The following is an 18,987-nucleotide window of genomic DNA, read 5'->3' as shown; positions in this document are numbered from 1 at the left end:
CCATCTCCATGCACCGATGTCTCAGCGCCTGGCTCGCTGCGCACTGGGCATGCGAACTTGAGATTAAGAGGGTCTGTACCATTAGCTGACAAAGCAGGTCCCCAAGAGAACTCTATAGGGCTTCAATCTGAAGGAAAGAATAGATTTTGTTAGTCCAGTAAAGATCATTTTATTAATTTAATTCTATACATAATACACAATTACATTGCCCTCATTAAAAAAAGTACATATAAAGATAAGGTCACTTTTACTCTTTTTTTCTCTCCTCACTCTTATCAATTTGGTATTTATCTTTCCAGACCATATTCTACATATTTAAGTATACATATATACCTCCAGAAAACATACAGTTCTTTTTTTTTGGTGAGGAAGATTGACATTGAGCTAACATCTGTGCCAATCTTCCTCTATTTTATGTGGGATGCTGCCACAGCATGGCTTGATGAGCAGTGTGTAGGTCCACACCTGGGATCCAAACCCATGAACCCCCGGTCACCAAAGTGGAGTGTGCGAACTTAACCACTATGCCACCGGGCCAGCCCCTATAGCTCTTCTGTTTCATTTTCTGTTGTTGTTGGTCTGTTTCACATAAAGGCTACGTGGAATGCATCACTATGCCACATATTTTTTCATTCAACCACACGTCCAGGAGAGCTGTCCACGTGAGTTCATCCAGATTACCTCATTTCCCCTCCACCTCATCTTTTTAAACTGTTATGTAGTATTTAATAAGTGGCTGTTTCATAATTTAAGAAGCCATTTTCCTATTGACGGATATTTGCATTGTCCCTAATTATTTGCCTTTACACACCATTATGCCTTAGACACCCTTGGACATAGCTCCTAGGGCATGTGTGCAAGATATGTCTTAGGAGAGATGATGAGATGTGGCATTTCTGGGTTGTCGGCCTTTTAGGATGATACCACAGACTGCCCAACTGCCAGACTAGTTGACCTCCCAACAGCAGCGTGCGGAGCTCTCATTTCCCCACTCCCTTGATGGTGTGTTCTTACAGGACCTAAAGCTGCATTTCTTCACTAAAATTCTACTAGTCACACTGTTTTACTAATTTGTGCTACATGCCACCCAATGAGGTTTGATGATTCTTTTAATTAACTCTGGTGAAGTTGGCATCCATTTAATTTAAGAACATCCATTGAATTCACAAGTACTCCTTCCCTTTGGCCGTTAGATATAATTTATAAGTGGTACTGATTTGCACTCAAAAGGAGACATTGTTTAACACAGGCCTCTGCTGTGAGAAGAGAAATTAGCTCAGCCAAAATTCTAGGCATGGGCTGACCGGCCAAGGGCTTATGCAAGCAAAGATTTTTACAAGAAAGGCAAGTGTTTGCATTTATGTCAATATTTCCACACGTTTTGGGGTGACAAACCTTTCTTCCCTGGCTTCTGAAGTTTGCAATGTCAAGTCTTTGCTCCTGAGCCCACCAGCTTCCCACAATCAGAAGAATGATTCAAACAACTTCATTAAGCTGGTACTTAGCGCGGGCCCGGGGCTTCACATTTTTATTGAATCTTTACAACTCCCTCTCATTCTTACGTTATCGTTGTCATTTTACAGAATAGAAAGCGAGGTTCAGAAGTGAAAGAGCTCATCTAAGGGGAAACCAGGATGGAAACCCTGGCTTCTCTGGCTCTAAATCTTTGTGATCTGCTTTAATGCAGAGAAAATCAGACAACAGTGACATGTGACAACAGAGATGGTGGAAAGACTATATCAGCAACAAATGTGGGATGTGTAACAGAGTTAACGATGAAATAAATTCATGTATGATGTAGAGTTCTTTGCAGTTTATGAAAAGTCATACGTGTAGCATCATATAGTAGTTAAGAGCATGTACTCTAGAGCCAGATGGCCTGGCTTCAAATCCTGGCTCCGCCACTTACTAGCTGCGTGACTTTGGGCAAATTGCTTAACTTCTCTATGCCTCAGTTTTCTCATCTCTAAAGTAGAGATTAAAAATAGTACATATTTCATTGGGTCGTTGTAATGATTAAATCAGATGGTATTTATAAAGCAATTAGAATAGTGCCTTTCACACAGTAAACACCATAAAAATTTGTCATTATTACCACTATTATTTCATTTGGTCTTCACTGTTGTTCTCACCATTTTACAGATGAGGAAAGGGAGACTAGGGAGGTTAAGCAACTCACTCAAGATCACGGAGTCAGTCAGTGATAGACCTGGACCGGAATCTGGGTCTCTCCATCCTGTCCAGGGGGTTCTCCATTCCTAACACTGCCTCCAACTTTACCAAATACAAGCAGAGGGGCCACAGCAGGCCTTGGAATGTCTGTGCAAGAAAAGTCAGGGCCGGGCACAATTCATGCTCTTTCTTTCCGCGAATGAAAGAAGGATCTGCAGAGCAAGAACTTGAGGAACTACGTTCCATAACAACTCAGTCCAATTCCATTTCATGAACTTTTTTTTTGGTGAGGAAGATTGCCACTGAGCTAACATCCGTGCCAATCTTCCTCTATTTTGTATGTGGGATGCCGCCACAGCAAGGCTTGATGAGCGGTGTGCAGGTCCACGCCTGGGATCTGAACCCACAAGCCCCAGGCCACCAAAGCAGAGTGTGTCAACTTAACCACTACACCTCTGGGCTGTCCCCCCATTTCATGAACTTTTACTAGCACGTGAATCTATCTTTCCAATCTGCTTCTCTTCCCTTCCATCTCAGACGCAGCATCACCAACACCATCATCTGTCTTGGGACATCTGCAGCAGCTTCCTACCTCTTCAACCTATTCTCCTCACTATAACCAAAGACATATTTCTAAACATAAGCCTCATCATGTCGGTCCCCTAATTAAAACCCTTCAATGGCTCTGCGTGGCTCTAAGGACTTGGGCTAGAACCCTTCATATGGCCTAAGAGATTGGGCGAGAGCTGGGCCTTCCTCCCACTTCCTGCCTCATGGCTCAAGCCCTGTGCTCCTGTCAGACTGCACTTCCTTCCGTTCCTCAAAACCACGTTCTGGTGTTGGATACACAAGCCTCTCTCTGAACTTTCTTCGTCTGGCCAAGTCCTACTCGCCCTTCAAGCTTCAGCTTAGAACTCAGCTCTCCTGGGAGGCCTTTTTGCAATTCCCCCCACAGCACCCTGTACCTCCCCCCCAGGAGTGCTTGTCATCCAGCATTGTCATTTCCGTGTCCTTGCCTATAGGTCCCACTGGAATCGGGTTTCTGAGGACAACCACCACGTCTCTTTGGTTCACTGTCACACCTCGCACCTAGCACAGGGCCTGAAATGAGAGTTACATATGGAAGATAAATACAGATGCTGGTTGAAACTGAGGAAGCAGAGACTATTACCAAAGGGGAACTTGTAGGGAGAGCGAGACAATAAATCAACAAGGGCAGAAACATTAGGCACATTCGCAGGGATGGTGAAAGAGATTGCTTAGAGGGCCAAGAGGAGGAGAAGCCAGTGGCATCACCACGGGAAGAGAGAGGGTTAAGAAAGAGGAGCCAGGATGCGGGAGAAGAGGGTGTTGAGGTAACTAAGCGACGAGGCCATCAGACTGGGGGGCTCTGATGCCTTGTAGCCTAGGTAAGCGAACCAAACCCAAGCCAGAGTCAATGCACTCGAATCTGAGAAGATGAAGTCTAATAACAACCAATCACAAACAACTAGGTTCTCCAAATAAGGCAACTGCTTAAGCTATAGCCAATCAAATCATTTCCTTGCTTTGCTTCTGTCTTCTCTTTGAAAACCTCTACCCCAGCTCCCGTTGGTGCACTGCTCCTAGCCACGTCTGGCTTGGCACTGCCTGATTCCAATCGATGTAGGCTCAAATAAACTCCTGAAAATGTTACTGTGCCTCAGTTTGCCTTTTAACAAGGGGGTTATTGCAGAAGAGAGGGGATTACTGACCAGGCAGGTACCAGAGTAGCGGGGTATGGATTACAGTGACCAACTATCCTGGCTTGCCTGGGACTCACTCAGTTTTCACACTGAAAGTCCTGTATCCCAGAAAACTCGAAGTCCAGGCAAACCTAGGTTGGTCACCCTAGGGTAGACTCAAGATGACCAGAGGAGCCAGAAGTTTTGGACAAAGGCTACCTCTCCCCCGAGTTACGCGGGTTGGGAGAGAGGTAAAGCAGAGCAGGATTAAACAAGGTGTAAGGGCTTTGGAACCAGGGAAAAACTTTGCTTCTGAGCTGTGTGATCTTCTTAAAATTACTTAACCTCTCAGATTCAACTTCCCGTAATTTGGCATAATTAAACAAGAACGAGCGACGTGAAAGCGCCTATTCCAACTGTAGGCTCACAACTAGAGCTAAAATGCTGTTTCCTTTGTTTCCCCACTCTTGCCGCTGCTCCCCTCTCCCACTTTCCTATCACTCTCCGCTTCCCTCCTTTATCTTTTTCTGCTGTTTCTCTCGTCTCGCCGGCTCCTCACTTTGGGTACCACCCACCGCTAGGTGGCTGACCGGAACAAACGAAGATGGGTGCCTCTCTAGCTCCCGCAGGTGAGCTCTCTATGGTGCCTACCCCCCGCCCCCCAGCCCGTGCCGGGGGAGAAGGGGGTGGGGCCGGGGTCCCGTCACGTGAGCGGGGTGCCCGGCTCCGGCGCAGGCGCGGTGGTCACCTCGCCGTCGCCGGGCTCTGTCGCCCGCGCGGCTTCGCCTTCTCGGCGTGCGAGGCGGCCGCCCGGCGGTCCTGCGGGGTTCCGTGTTGCCGCTGCGGGCCGTGGGGCCGCGGCCATGTCCCGAAAGCAGGCGGCCAAGAGCCGGCCGGGCAGCGGCAGCCGGAAAGCCGAGGCCGAGCGCAAGCGGGACGAGCGGGCGGCGCGCCGGGCCCTGGCCAAGGAGCGGCGGAACCGGCCGGAGCCCGGCGGCGGCTGCGAGGAGGAGTTCGTCAGCTTCGCCAACCAGCTGCAGGCCCTGGGGCTGAAGCTGCGGGAGGTGCCGGGGGACGGGTGAGGCGGGCCGGGAGCGCGGGGGCTGCGCCGGGGGCGCGCCGGGCCGGGGACCGTCGCCCGCTCGCGTCCCCATTCATTCCGGCCGCTGCCCGGTGCAGGGCTCCGGCGGCGGGCGAGGCGGCGAGCCCCCCCTCTGGACGCCCGAGTATCCCCCTTGCCCTGATGCTGGCAGAGGCCGCTCGGGACTGGCCAGTGGTCCACAGATAGGATGCTGGAGCTGGTGTCCTTTAGACGGGTGCCCAGGGAGGCCTCTCCGCAAGGTGACGCTTGAGCCGAGCCCCGAAGGGACGGGATGGGGCCAGCCCTTCCAAGACCAGGACGCACGTAGAGCAGTCCTAACGACCATCACACGAGTAGACAGAGGCGGAGGCCCCGCCGGGGACCGAGCTCTGCCTCCTTCCTGCTGGGTCCTGCCCTCCGTTTACACTTGGGATGTTGGGGCCGTGAGGGCCTGTTGTTTACCGAGCTGCAGCCAGCTTCTCTCATCCTTACTTCCCTGGGCCTCAGTTTCTCTTTTGCAAGTAAGGGTGCTTACCCAAGCTTGCTTGGGGCTTAGACTGGAATCCAGGTTCAGCTTTTTTAGGGAACACGAGGTAAAGAAATGGGGTGGGAGGGAGAGGATGGGGGAAGGGAAGGAAAAATGGCCTCAGGAAAGGTGATGTGGATGCAGGAGGACGCAGGGAAGAAGGAAAAGGTAGGGGCCAGGGGCGGAGAACGGTTAGCATCCCCATTGCAGGGTGGGTCAGAGGGCATCTGGTGGCTGGGATGTCACTCCGGAGGAGGCAGAAGTAATAACTGCCTGGCTGCTGTTCCTCCCTTCCATTGAGGACTCAGATAGGGTGGAGGGAGGAATAAGATGAAGCTAAGGACCATACGGAGTTGCCTTAGCTATTAAGCTTGGAAAAGAGGGAGGAAAAAGTGTTTTCTGTAATTTCACATTACATCGCAGCTTATCAATGAAGACTTTGTGAACTGGCCCTAATTTACCTTTCCCACCTTTCCTACATATATTTGCCCAATGCCCCAGGCGCATTGGATTTAGAGCATGATTGCATTTTATTCACCACCACCTAGTACAGTGCCTGGTATGTTGAAGGCATTCAGTCCATTTTTGTTGAATGAATGAATGACAAAAATATCACAGAGGGAGGCCAATTAGACCCTTAGCAGGGCTTCTCAAAGGGACATTTTCTTGGTGGAGTCACTCCAGATAAAGGCTTTCTTTGCTAGGTCTTGCTTTAGTGCCTTGATTTCGTCAAATATAGTTTATTAACTATTCAGGGCCTCACTGATCCTAATCAAACTCACAAGCACAAGAAGCTGCTGTATAAACCAGTTGGACACTTTACAGTGAGATTAAGGTGGGGTTGTCCCTGCAAATGATGGGATTGCATGTGTCTGCTCTACCGGGCATGGTATTGTCAACGTCGGGGGGTCCGGGAAGCTGCAGGACTCAACAGGACGTTGCTTACGGGCAGGAATCGCAGCACAAGGAGTTGTAAAATCTTGAGGGAGCGTTCCTAATGCTGTGGGAAGCTTTCAGGGTACTACCTGTGTTCTCCCCTCAAAGACAGCATGCTTCTTCAGTTGTTCAGCAAACGCTGGTTGGTTGAGCAGGGTGCCGGGAGCTCACTGATGACTAAGACGCTTACAGACTTCGTAGCCTAGTGAGAGAGACATACAACAGCGGGGCTCAGACACTGGTCTTAGGAGTCTTTACGCTCTCAGAAATTACTGAGGACTCCAAAGACCTTTTGTTTATGTAGGTTATAGTTACCAGTGTTTACTGTATTAGAAAGTAAAACAGAAAGATTTAAAACACAAGAAAATGCACACACGTTCCATTAGCTCTCAGAGCGATAACCTCAGGTATCAGGTAGCTTCTGGAAGACTCCACTGGACACTTGTGAGAGAATGAGTGAGAAAGAACGAACATCTTAGTTTTGAGCTCACAGATGCCCTGAAAGGGTCTCAGAGACATTCCTCCCCCAAACTGGGCCACACTCTGAGAATGGATTATATAGATAATTAAAATACAGTTTGATGTATTCTTCACGGTGCCTGATTATAGTGGTGCTGTTGAGAAGGAAGTGGCTGACTCTCCTGAAGTGGTCAGGGCGGCCTTCTCCTCCGTTCAGCAGATGCTCATGGGAACGTGCGCTGTGCTGATGCCCCTCAGAGGAGGTCTTACTCAGACCGGGTCATGAAGGCGCAGTGGGAATATGCCAAGAGGACCGTCTAGGCTGAGGAGTAGTATGTGGAAAGACACAGGAGCACGTTGTTTTTGAGAGATCTACAGGTTGTTTAGGATGACAGGAGTATAGAGTAGAAGGGTAGAGGTCAGGGGCCCCGTTGACTGGAATGCTCATGTCTCTCACTCCTGAGGTCTCCATTCTTTGGACAATGTTAGATAAAACGACAATGGTAATTCCTCTTGTACGAGCTCCACGAAGCTAACCTCCTGTTCACGAGGTCTTGCCGTGGGTACCAGGAGATGGACGGGGTTCAGCCCTCTTTACTATCGTGGCGCTTTTGGATATGGTGATGATGGGCGTCATCACTGCAGTGGATGGCGTTTCCTGTGTATGTGATCAGTTGGCAGGTATCAGCAGATTCTTTTATTAATATTTATTGAGTACTCTTGGTGGAATCTAATAAAGTTATGGTAGTATAAAAGAATTGTTGACAGTCTCCGCTCTTCTGTCTTTCCATTCTGGTCTGATTACAATATTGAGTAGCCTGAGAGAGCATCTTGCTGTATAGGTGTATTCCTTGTTGGCAGGATGGGTTCTTGTAGCATTCTGGAACCTCTGGGTGCTTGGGGATAAATTAGCTGGTATCCTCTAATGTAGCCTTTCCATGAATGAGTCAGTTTAGCATAGATTAATCAGGGAGCTACTATGGGGTTTTGTGATGCGTCATGGGTCGCCTTCATATTTGTCGTGTTGTCTGGAGGGTGGACCCACATAAATTGGATTCAATTTCAAAACAAGAAAGATGTTTTACCCTTGATATTGTCCTTAAAAACATGATTGGCTATAGGGTGAAAAGAATCGCTAATAGGATTAGGCAATACAATATTAGCATCTCTGAACTGTATTTAGTTGTATCTTGCGAAATGTAGCCCTAAATTACATTACTAATTAGTAGTGTTCTAAAATTAAAACATTAAAGAATGCTTAATTTTAGCCATTTGTCTCTAAAAAAGTTGTTTTATTTTTTAATTTTGTGTTTGTGGTCATAGGATCTTAGCGATGGAAGGGCATTCATACATTGTCTTATCGAATTATCCATTAGTTACCTGCATCAGCGGTACGGCAGCCTCATGTTTTGTGTCTAGCTCAGTAGTTTTCAACGCTGAGGGCACGACAGAGTCGTTGGGGAACTTGGAAAGAAGTACAGTGCCTAGGCTCTCTCCTAGATCAGCTAGCACCAGAACCCCAGGCAGCCGGGCCTGGTTATTGACCATGTTGTAAAAGGTTCACAGGTGATTCTAATGTGCACCCATAATTGAAAACCACTGATTTCGAGTCTAGGTTCTCAACTAGTGTTTCTCAAACTTGAGCATGTAAGGGACCCACCTGGAGGGAGTAGATTGCTGGGCTCCAACCCCAGGGTGTCTGATTCATCAGGCCTGGGGTGGTCCCAAAATGTTCAATGTGAACAAGTTCTCAGGTGATGCTAGTCAGGGCTTATGCTTGAGAATTAGTGATCTAGACCAGCGCTGTCCAATAGAAATAAAATGGGAGCCACATACGTAATTTAACGTTTTTCCGGTGGTGAGGGAACCATAAAGAAACAGGTGAAACTAATTTTAATATATATTTTAAGCCACTTTATCTAAAATACTATTTGAGTATATAATCAATACAAAAGTTTTTAATGAGATATTTTACATTTTTAAAAATACTATTCAAAATCCAGTATTTTACACTTACAACACACCTCAGTTTGGATTAACCACATTTCAAGTGCTCACTAGTCACACGTGGCTAGTGGCTACTATAATTTACAGCACAGATGTTGACAATTCCTGAGGATGGCCAATAGAAATTTACAAAACCCTGAGTCTGTACAGTCTGTAGTGCTAAAATAAAATTTCCTTTTATTTGCCAAAATCTTTGTCTCAGTAGGTCTCATGTTTTAGTTTTAGTTTCGTTGTATAACATGCCTTTCACCATAACAAATTGTTGGAGGCAACTGTCGTGTCCCCCTGAGCCGCCTTTAGGCTAAACGTCACTATTGTTTATGTTCTTCATGTTATGCATTTTAAAACCACGTCATCTCTTCTGAACACGTCTCTCTTCAAGTACAGTAACCAGGATGGTACCCAGTGCTTTAGCTGATGTGATCTCAGAATAGAACGAAACATGTCCCCCTCCTTTTCCTGCACATTTACTACTGTTACTGCAGCCTGGGGGCCCTTTCATTTTGTTATGTCTGTGTGTAATATTGTCTCATACTGAATGGTCGGGCACTGAAAACCATTAGATGCTGCTTATGTAACGTGTTGTTTTTGTGAACTCAAATGCAAGACCTTATATACATCCCTGTAGCACAGTGGTTCTTAAGTAGGGATGATTTGCTCCCCAGGGGACATTTGGTAGTGCCTGGAGACATTTTGGTTATCACAACTGGCAGGGAAGGACGTCGTGGTGGTGCTACTGGCATCTTTTGGCTAGAGGCCAAGGATGCTCCTGAACATCCTGCAGTGCACGGGACGGCTCCGACAACAAAGAGTTATCCCCAAAGGTCCACAGTGTGGGCATTGAGAAGCCCTGCTGTAGTGTGATGGGTGAGGCTGTGGCCTCAGGAAATAGCCTGATCCCTTAGAGGTCCTTTGGGCAATGGTTGCTCTGTTCTCCATGGGTGCTCTTGCTGGGCTCCCTGCGGGAACCCAGGTCGGCTGTTTGTTCACATTTCCTTTGTCACTACCTTGTAACTCTGTCAGAAGAGGAAGGGATTTGTCTATCTTGATATTTCATTTTGACTGTTTATTTTTGGTGAGCTCAAGGAAAGTTTGGTAAGTATAGAAAAGTATATTAGAGTAGGTTTAATAGTTACTCCTAACTCCACTCCCTAGAGATAACTATGGCTAAAGTTTTGGTGCCTGGGTTTGCATCCTGGGTCCACCACCTACTAGTTTTGTGACCTTGGGCAAGTTCCCTTACAGGGATTGTAATAGTACCTATCTCACGGAGTTGTGAGGACTAAACATGTTTAATACATGTGAAGTGTTTAGAACAGTCCCTGGCACATTCTAAGAGCTGTCTAAGTGCTGGTTTCAGTGTTTTTTCTTTGCATACATTTGTGTATCTCTCTGTATGTATATACTGCACAGATGAACATGGTTGAGCTCATGCAGTGTACACAGTTTTCTATCAGTTTTTGGCTTGTATAGAGAGCATTTGCCCGTGTTACTACAAGTTTTTTAGAAAGCATGGTACTTTCTGTAAAACACCCTGAGTTTTGATATATTAAATGTAAAATAACTAAATACATAATTTTGGGCTAAACCACACCTCCCCTTAAACTAGATTAAAGAATAGACTAGTGGTGGCAGATGCAAAAGGCTTAAGAAAAGTTTGAGAGAAAAATTGAGAATGCTTTATCTTTTAGCTGACTTTTTTTCCTGTGGTTGAAAAAAAGACTGCCATTGTTAGATTTTAGCAACAGACATCTCAGTCTAGTGTATAGAACTGCTATATTCCAATCCCTTCTAGAATCTTGCCCCAGATTGAGGCAAAGCTTCTTAGTTTCTAGTTTATAGAAAATTAATCTTTAAATTCTTCCTTGCCCCTGCAAAAAAAAAAAAGTGTAAATCTTTGTATGTTTGGAGAGCTTCCTGCCTCTCTATAAATTCCTGTTGAAAACTCACTTTTCTCAGTTGAAAAACAAAAAACCTCTTTCTCCTACACATTTAGGTCTGAAGTCTTTCTGGAAGTGATGAGTTTATATTTTGGAATTAGAGTATCAGATTTTCATGTGGAAGAGCAAACAGTTTGCTGTGAAACTGGGCTACTGTTTGCCTTCAGAATGGCGTATTTCCTTGGTTTAAGGATACTGATACCAGACTGTGTTTGTATGTTTCGTTCTCTGTGTATCTGGGTTCTGTGTCTGTGATATAGTTTGGATTTTTAGAAGCTTTTGAGGGGTTTGAAAGTAAAGATAACTCTTAAATTTTATTGCCAGTATTTAATTTTAGAAACAAAACAAAAAATGGTGTTTCATTTGGCAGGAGTAAAAATAGCATTGTGGTTCCCTGGGTGAGAGGTTAGGAGCCAAGGAGGGGAAGTGTCATTGCAAGTATCACTCCATGTTGTCCAAGTGCCCTCCTTCTCATGGCCTTCTCCACTGTGTTCTTAGGACTCAAACTGTATGTCGAGTTCAGTTGTTTGTATTGGGAGCTTGACAAATTGCTCTCTTTTGGGTATTGTTTGTTACATGAATGATTAGTTAGCTGGGCAGCTATAGTGAAACTTGTTTCAGAAAAGAGGCAGGAGATAGATTTATCATTTTGGAAGGGAATCTGGAAATCATAGCCCTTAGGTGTGCAATGGCCTATAAGGTCTGGACCCTGTGTTCCGGTGGATAACGTGTCACAGCTTCACTTGTTGAGGCAGCTGAGGCCCAGGGAAGTTTAATAACTTTCTGAGTCAGCCAGCTGGTAAGTGGGAGGTAGGATCCTTGTTTATTGCTCTCGTGAAGGTGATGTGCTTGGACATCTGCCCTAGTGCTCTCCCCTAAGTGTCTGGGAAGAATTCTGGACTGGAAAAGTGCAGACTTTCTGTCTGCTCTGTGAAAGATTTCCCGTGGAGGGCCTAGCGTGAAGCATCATTGTTTTGTATGAACTAAGTTCACTTTTAAATGGTCTTGACCAACATTTTTGTTTTGATAGCAATTGCCTGTTCAGAGCTCTTGGTGATCAGTTGGAGGGACACTCACGAAATCATCTCAAGCACCGACAAGAGACCGTGGACTACATGATACAGCAGCGGGAAGATTTTGAGCCCTTTGTAGAAGATGACATTCCTTTTGAGAAACATGGTAGGTTCACCGTGGAACACTGGATCCTCCAGGAGGAATGCATTGGGTAATTAAATCCATCAGAACCCCTACTCTCCCAGCCAGGGGTTTGATTACACAAATTATGGCATTCATTTATTCAACAATATTTATTTGCTTGCTCTGTAATAGGCAGCATGCTAGGCACTTAGGAATCAATAGGTTTAGATGTGTATGCCCTTAATAAAGTTGGTAATGTTAATTGATCTGAAAAGCTATTCATGACTTCTTATTTAGTGGGAGGAAAAGCAGGCTATGAAATAGTGTATATAGGCTGGTCCTATATTTAAAAGGTAGACACACACAGAAGCACAGTAGGGAAATTTTGGAATGATACTAACATTTTATGGTGGTTAATTCTTGTCTCCACTTATTTTTCAGAAACCACTCATTCTCTTTAAACTTCTTCTATAAAGGGGAAATAGTAAGAGCACATATTTCACAGGGTTTTTAAATGAAGATTAAATTAAGTAACACAAGTTAAATAAGCTCTTAATAAGTATTAACCCTCTGGGGATAGTGGGACCTTGAGTATTTAAATTATCTTCTGCAGATTTTTCTGATTTTAAATGACCATGTATTACTTTTGTAATCAGATCAATAGAGTCATTTTAATTTCTCATCAAAAACCCAAACACAACCTGTTTTCTTTGAGGTTAGTCAGTTAGTGATTTTAATTAGTTTCTTAATAGGCACAAATCTAGTAAGAAAATATAGATGAGCTTTTAAACTTTAATATTGACAAATATTCACTGAGGATCTACTATGCTAGGTGCTGATACATTTATGTTTTGCAATAGCATTTTCATCACAGGGCTCACAGTCTTATCTGTCTGTTATCAGGAAAGAGACTATTTCCTGTGTTTTAGAGAGCTAACTCTGGAAACTGTCAAGAACGCATGGGGAGAGAGACTGAGAAGGGAGCCGAGTTAGAAGGCTCTCCACATTGGCCATATGAAAGAATGAGATGTTCTCCACCAAGGCAGCTACTAGGGATAATGAATAGGGTCCAGCCCAGGACACAGTTTGGCAGTATAATTGACAGGACTCGTTGAAGGTGGGGAGGAGGGGAGAGTGAGGAGACAAAGGTGATTCTGAAGTTTCTGTTCGGGGAAAGGCTAGGTGGCTGTACAGTCATGCGTCACTTAACGATGGGGATAGGTTCTGAGAAATGTGTTGTTAGGTGATTTTGTTGTTGTGTGAACATCATAGAGGGCACTTACACACACCTAGATGGCATAGCCTACCACACACCTAGGCTGTATGGTACTAATCTTATGGGACCACCGTCGTATATGCGGTCTGTCGTTGACTGAACTGTGATGATGCGTTGTGTGACTGTGCTGTGAGCAAAATAGGGGGCAGCAGGAGGAAGACGTTTGGGAGGGGATCTATCAGTGATCCCAGAGCCTTTCTCATTCCTCACTGTGAAAGAACTCATTCATTAGGCCTCAGCAGCAGAAGAGACACAGCAGCAGAACTCTCCATGAGTACTTTATACGAGTCCCTGAGTTCTGATGGTCCCTCCTCCTGGATCACTTTCTGTCTAGTGGATAGACACAGTTTACCAGACGGTCAGCAGTTCACAAATTAAATGTGGGTATATGAGGCAAGTTTTCTAGTTTAGTGCTATGTAAATCATTAAAATATGATTCTGGATGAAGTAAGTTTTTAGTTGGTGACGTGAAATTCCGCTTTGAACATCTTCACTGACAGTCTTGTGGCAGATCTGGGGGTATGGCAGGACAAGGAGCTCACCCATCAGTCGCCAGTGTGCCAGTCACTTTAGAGGTACTATGGGAAGGTGCTTTCTTGAAACGTCTCTGTGCACTCCTGATGGTTGGTTGGTGCTACGTGAGAAGTGGAGCATCACAGAAGGAGAAGTGGCGCTGACTGCCATAGCAGAAGTGAAAAGAATCCTAGAAGGCGGCACATTCTCTTTGTGTGTCAGTGGAAGGCTAGACTTACCACATTTATCATTCTTAGAGTTATGTGTTTTTAGTCCCTGTCTGCCTTGTTACACTGAGATTCTTGAGCACAGGGCCTATGGCTGTTCCCCAACACGGCAATGCCTGGCACATTGTAGGCAATGATGTTTGTTGAATGAATAAATGAATGGCTCACTTAACTCTTCGGGACCTGATTACCTGTGCATCTGGCTGTCTTTTAGGATTATTCTTTTCCTTTAGACTGTGGCTTTGGAGAATCAGCAACCTCTTTCCCCCCAACTATACAGATATCCAGATCAGAAAGCTGAATGTTCTTAAGGCCGCCTCAAACCCAGGCATTCATTAAGTGTCGTCGCTTCTACTTCAATATTTTTTCTTTCACTGCTACCACCTTGTAAAATCAGGCCTCTGTGGCGGTTTGCCTAGATTTCTTGCATATTCTTTGGACTGACCGCATTGCCTCTTGACCCGTTCAGTTTGTTTTCCATGTTGCAGCCAGAGTGGTGAATGTAAACGCACGTCTAATACTCTGTTCCCCTATCTGAAACCTGTTGGCAGCTCCCCATTGACCTCAGGATAAAGTTCAAACTCTAGCCCTTTGTGATCTGTGATTGTCTTATTTCTCTATCCTCATCTCTGGTCATTTCCCACTACGTTTTCTTGCTCCCCCACCCTGCCATCTCAGGATTCTGAGTTCCTGCCGCACTGTTTAGTCCACAAGCTCAGCCTTCTCTCTCTCTCTCTCACCTCTGCTTGGAAGGTCATTTATTCCTCTTCTATCTGGCTGTTCCTACTTGTCCTTTGGGAATCAGCTTAGTTGTTTCAGCTCAAGTTTATCTGATACACCTTACCTCCCCTCCCCTCTACCAAACTGCCTTATGTTCCTGACCTGGAGTCAGCCAAAGTGTAAGGTTGGAGGGCACCAGTCTTCTACAAGACTCCCTCACTTCTTACACCAACTGTAAATTTGGGGTTTCCCAAAGCCACTCTCAGGTTTGCTAATTTGCTAGAAGGACTCAGAGAACTCACTGAAGGCTGTTATGCTCACAGTTATAGTTGATTACAAGGAAAGGATACAGATCAAAATAAACGAAAAGGTGGAGTCTGGGAAGAGTTAGACAGTACACAAGGAAGCTTAGCTGAACTTCAGTGTCTGAAGTTTTTATTGGGGCTTCATAATGTAGATGTTATGAATTGGTCGCCTGAGTGGTTGAACTCAGTCTCTGGCCCTGCAGCCCCCTAGTCCTTCCGACAGCAGAGGGCCAGAGAGACCCACCAGGAGTCACCTCATTAGCGTGAACTGTCAGGTCTGGCTGAGAGGCCCACCACGAATAACGAAGACACTGCTGTCACTTGGGAAATTCCAAGAGTTTTGAGATTATCTCTGAGGAGCAGCGACAAAGGCCAGACCTCTCTTTGAGCAAGGCCAAATTCTTTACTCCACATTCCTTTCCTGCAGCACTTGTGTCTGTTTTCTTGTCATTTGTCCCCCACCAGTTGTAAACTCCTTGAGGACAGACTGACTGGCAGTCTAATGGAGTGGCCACGAGCCATTCTGGGAGCCAGGTTGCCTGGGATGAAATCGCAGCTCTGCTGTGTACTGGCTCTGTGACCTTGGGCACAGTTATAAACTGCTCTGTACCTCTGTTTACTCATCTGTAAGATGGTGTGCATAATACCTCTTTCAAGATGTTATTTTGAAGATTAAAAGTGATAATCTGTGAGAAGTGAGTAGAGCAGTGCTTGACACATAAGCGTTCATTAATGCACACTATTATGATTACTGTGGTTATTGTTACATTTCCAGTGTCTTTTATAGAGTTAGTCATTTAGGAAGCATTCAGTAAATATTTATTGAAAGAGTAAATAAATGAATCCTTTATTAATGATGGATTTATTAATCCTTCATTAATAATTCTGAGTAGCAGTCTATGTACTGTTCACCCAGCTAAATTCCTAGACTCTGACAAAGCTAATGGACTTTTCAAATGTATGCCCTCAGTTCTCATTATTTGGAACAAAATAAATACTAATTTTTGCATTTGCTTTTTGCATTTGGATTTTTCCATTGTAAAGACTTCATTTCACTCTCTCTCCCATTTCCTTGCAGTGGCCAGTTTGGCAAAGTCTGGTACATTTGCTGGCAATGATGCAATTGTCGCCTTTGCAAGAAATCATCAATTGAATGTGGTGATTCATCAACTTAACGCCCCTTTGTGGCAGGTAGGTCACTTATTCAAGAATTTCTCTCAAGCTCTTGTTTGTAAACTATCTTTGGGGATGTCCTAAGATGATGGGGCTTGACCTGTGATATTGAACTCTAACACAGTAACTAGGACTACAAGCCTAACCAAAGACCGGAAGCTTATGGGGGCTTGGAATTCAACCCTGCACTGTGTACAAATGGAGTCTGAAGTATAATACAGAAACCTTTAAAGGGCCAGAAATATTATTCAACAGTCAGTTAGTTGGATAATTTGGAGGCAGAGAGCCTAATCTGGAAATATTTTAGGTAATTCTGTAAAAATATCTGAGTGAGAATTTAAAAGATTAGTGCATACAATTCCAGTTTGAAGTATGCACTGTTCCCTTGGTGTTCATATGTGTTTTTTAGGTGGAGGGAAACAAAGACCAAATTCACTATAACCTGTTGAATTTTCCCTTACAGGGCACAGTGAGCAGGAGGGAAACAATATCTGTGCGTGGTGTTCTTTGGGGCCATGTTATTGGGTGCAGTGACGCTGGGGAGAGCTATCATATTTTTAGTGAGGCTTTTTCTTTCCATCGGTGGGCACTGAGCCAAGAATAGTGGTTACCTCCTTCACTGTCCCAAATTTTTGTCGTTAAATTTTCACTTTTTACCAGAAGTCATCAAAATCATTTGAATATGCAGCATACTGACCCTATTCTTGAAGGAAAATACTCGATGCCAGCTTAGTAATCATAGCCTGCCTTTTCCTCCATCGATAACTTTTTTTTTAGTTTATTAATTATCTAGGTAGTTGTGGAAGATAATTCTGCATAGTTAAAATTTTTTTTTTCAAATACTTTTCTGTAGTATTCTCTTTCATGGTTAGCTAAACACTGAAAGTATGTTTTTAACCTAAACGTATTTACTTTGTAATGGAACTGTCCCCTGGATCTTCCCCATCTCCCCTCACCCCAATGAAGCATCTTAGAAAGTTTGAGAATTGAAACTGCATTGGTTGCTACTGTCATGGGTAAGAGCGTTTTCGTGAATAATGAGTAGGCTTATACTCACAACGTGGAGATAGTGAAACCTACATTTTTTTCCTGGTTGGAAATAGAATATATGCTTCTGTGAACAATACAGACGTGTAACATAGAAAGTGCAAGTCCTCTCTAATCTCCCTTGCTATGAACATCGCAGTTAACCATATGGTGACAGTTGTTCCAGTTATTTTTTCCTATTCATAATGTGTGTGTAGATGATTATTACTTAAACATGTAAGAGCTTTAGGGATTCTGTCATTCAGAGTCTAATCAGCTAGTTTCCTTTTCCAGTACCCTTCCTGGGAGCTAAGTGGTGATGCCATCTCTATTTTGTATGTCAAAACCGGACTCTCTGCACTTTGAGACCCAGATATTCTACCTGGGGAAAACTTACACGGTTCTCACTTCTAGACCTGTGTGGTTCCTGTTTGTTCCATTGACTTTTGCTGTGTTTTTAGACCACAGATATTGTTTAAATTAATAGTTGTATCTTACCACCTATGACTTTCAATAAAAACAAGAAGGAGGTACTGATGTTTTGGGGTTTTAACAAATAGATAGATAGTTCCCGGGCTTTCTAAGGGACAGATTCGGAATTACGTTCGTGTTTCGTGGAGGTAGCGGTCTTTTGGGAGTAGATGCAGGCTGGAGCTTAGGGCTGCTGTGTTGCAGGACTGTGGAGCCCCATTCCTGGAGGGTTGTGCTCCAGGGGCACTGTTCACGTAGAATGCCTTGTGAGTAATGCCTCCAGGGTTGTAAAAAGCAGTAGTACTGCGAGACTACGTATAATTTTGTTTTGAAATTGATTAAAGTGGGAGATTTTGAGTTTGTGGTTCATGCTTCTCAGTAGGTGGTTGATGGAGAATGCTGTTTTCTTTTAACAGCAGAGGTAGGTTTACTGTGGAGCACAGCTGTCAGGGCCCTCATTTTTATGGCCTCCTTTCGAGGTCTTGGGAGGCAGTCTAGCAATATTATAATGGTAATTTTGTGTTCTTTTTCTCAAAGAGGGCTCCATGATTGTTTGAGTTTCAAGCCCAACAAACCTGCATCTGGCCCTGGGCTTTGCCTCTTGGAAGGGGCCTGTGCGTTTGAGGGGCTGAAAGGTACTAGCGCCCCTGAAGCTTAAGCTCATTTAAGTTCATTGTAAGTTTTCATTATAAAACTTCACTGTAAATCTGCCCCTCGTTTTTGAATATGTGTTTTCAAATGGATTTATTTCCATATCGTTACATATTAGTAAGCACAAAGAATTGTGCATACATGGGTGGGAGAAAGATAATTCAGAACTTGCCTAAGCAGTTTTTTTTTAAAGAAAAAACGCCTTTCCTTTATTTTTTCCTGCAAATTAACGCAGAAGCTAAGAACACAGGACCCAGTGCCCAGGGTGCGGCACCATGGCTCTTGTTGCAGCGGCTGCTTCTCAGACACCTTGTCTTCCAGCCCAGCCCTCTGGCACGCCCCAGTCATATTCCCAGTCTGTGTCTGTGTAGAGCCTGTTGACGGGGCTTCCTGGGCATTTCTCGGACAAAGTTGACAGCGTCCAAGTCCTCACTGGCATCTCTCCTTCTCTTGCCTGCAGATCCGTGGTACAGACAAAAGCAACGTGCGGGAGTTACACATTGCCTATCGGTATGGAGAGCACTATGACAGTGTGCGGAGGATCAACGACAACTCAGAAGCACCTGCACATCTCCAGACCGATGTGAGTGTGGCCTCTGGTTTCTTCTGTGCTCTCAGCCCTGGAGGAACCAGGGCAAGTGCCAAATGCCCTGGAGCTGAAAAC

General features: G+C 44.8%; 1 protein-coding gene across 1 annotated transcript in view; it reads left to right on the top strand.

The window, feature by feature from the left end:
* Positions 1–4,585: 4,585 nt before the first annotated feature.
* OTUD3 (OTU deubiquitinase 3) overlaps positions 4,586–18,987 on the top strand; it is a 28,857-nt gene continuing 14,455 nt past the window's right edge. The window contains exons 1-4 of the mRNA XM_044769858.2: positions 4,586–4,953; positions 11,855–12,003; positions 16,081–16,193; positions 18,784–18,906. Of these exons, the coding sequence (XP_044625793.1) occupies positions 4,739–4,953; positions 11,855–12,003; positions 16,081–16,193; positions 18,784–18,906 (600 nt within the window). The 5' untranslated portion in view covers positions 4,586–4,738. The remainder of the gene's footprint in view (positions 4,954–11,854; positions 12,004–16,080; positions 16,194–18,783; positions 18,907–18,987) is intronic.

The sequence above is a fragment of the Equus asinus genome, chromosome 5, assembly GCF_041296235.1.
Source record: "Equus asinus isolate D_3611 breed Donkey chromosome 5, EquAss-T2T_v2, whole genome shotgun sequence".
Taxonomy (NCBI): Eukaryota; Metazoa; Chordata; class Mammalia; order Perissodactyla; family Equidae; genus Equus; species Equus asinus.
The sequence above is the reverse complement of the archived record's forward strand: the minus strand, read 5'-3'. Positions and strand labels throughout refer to the sequence as shown.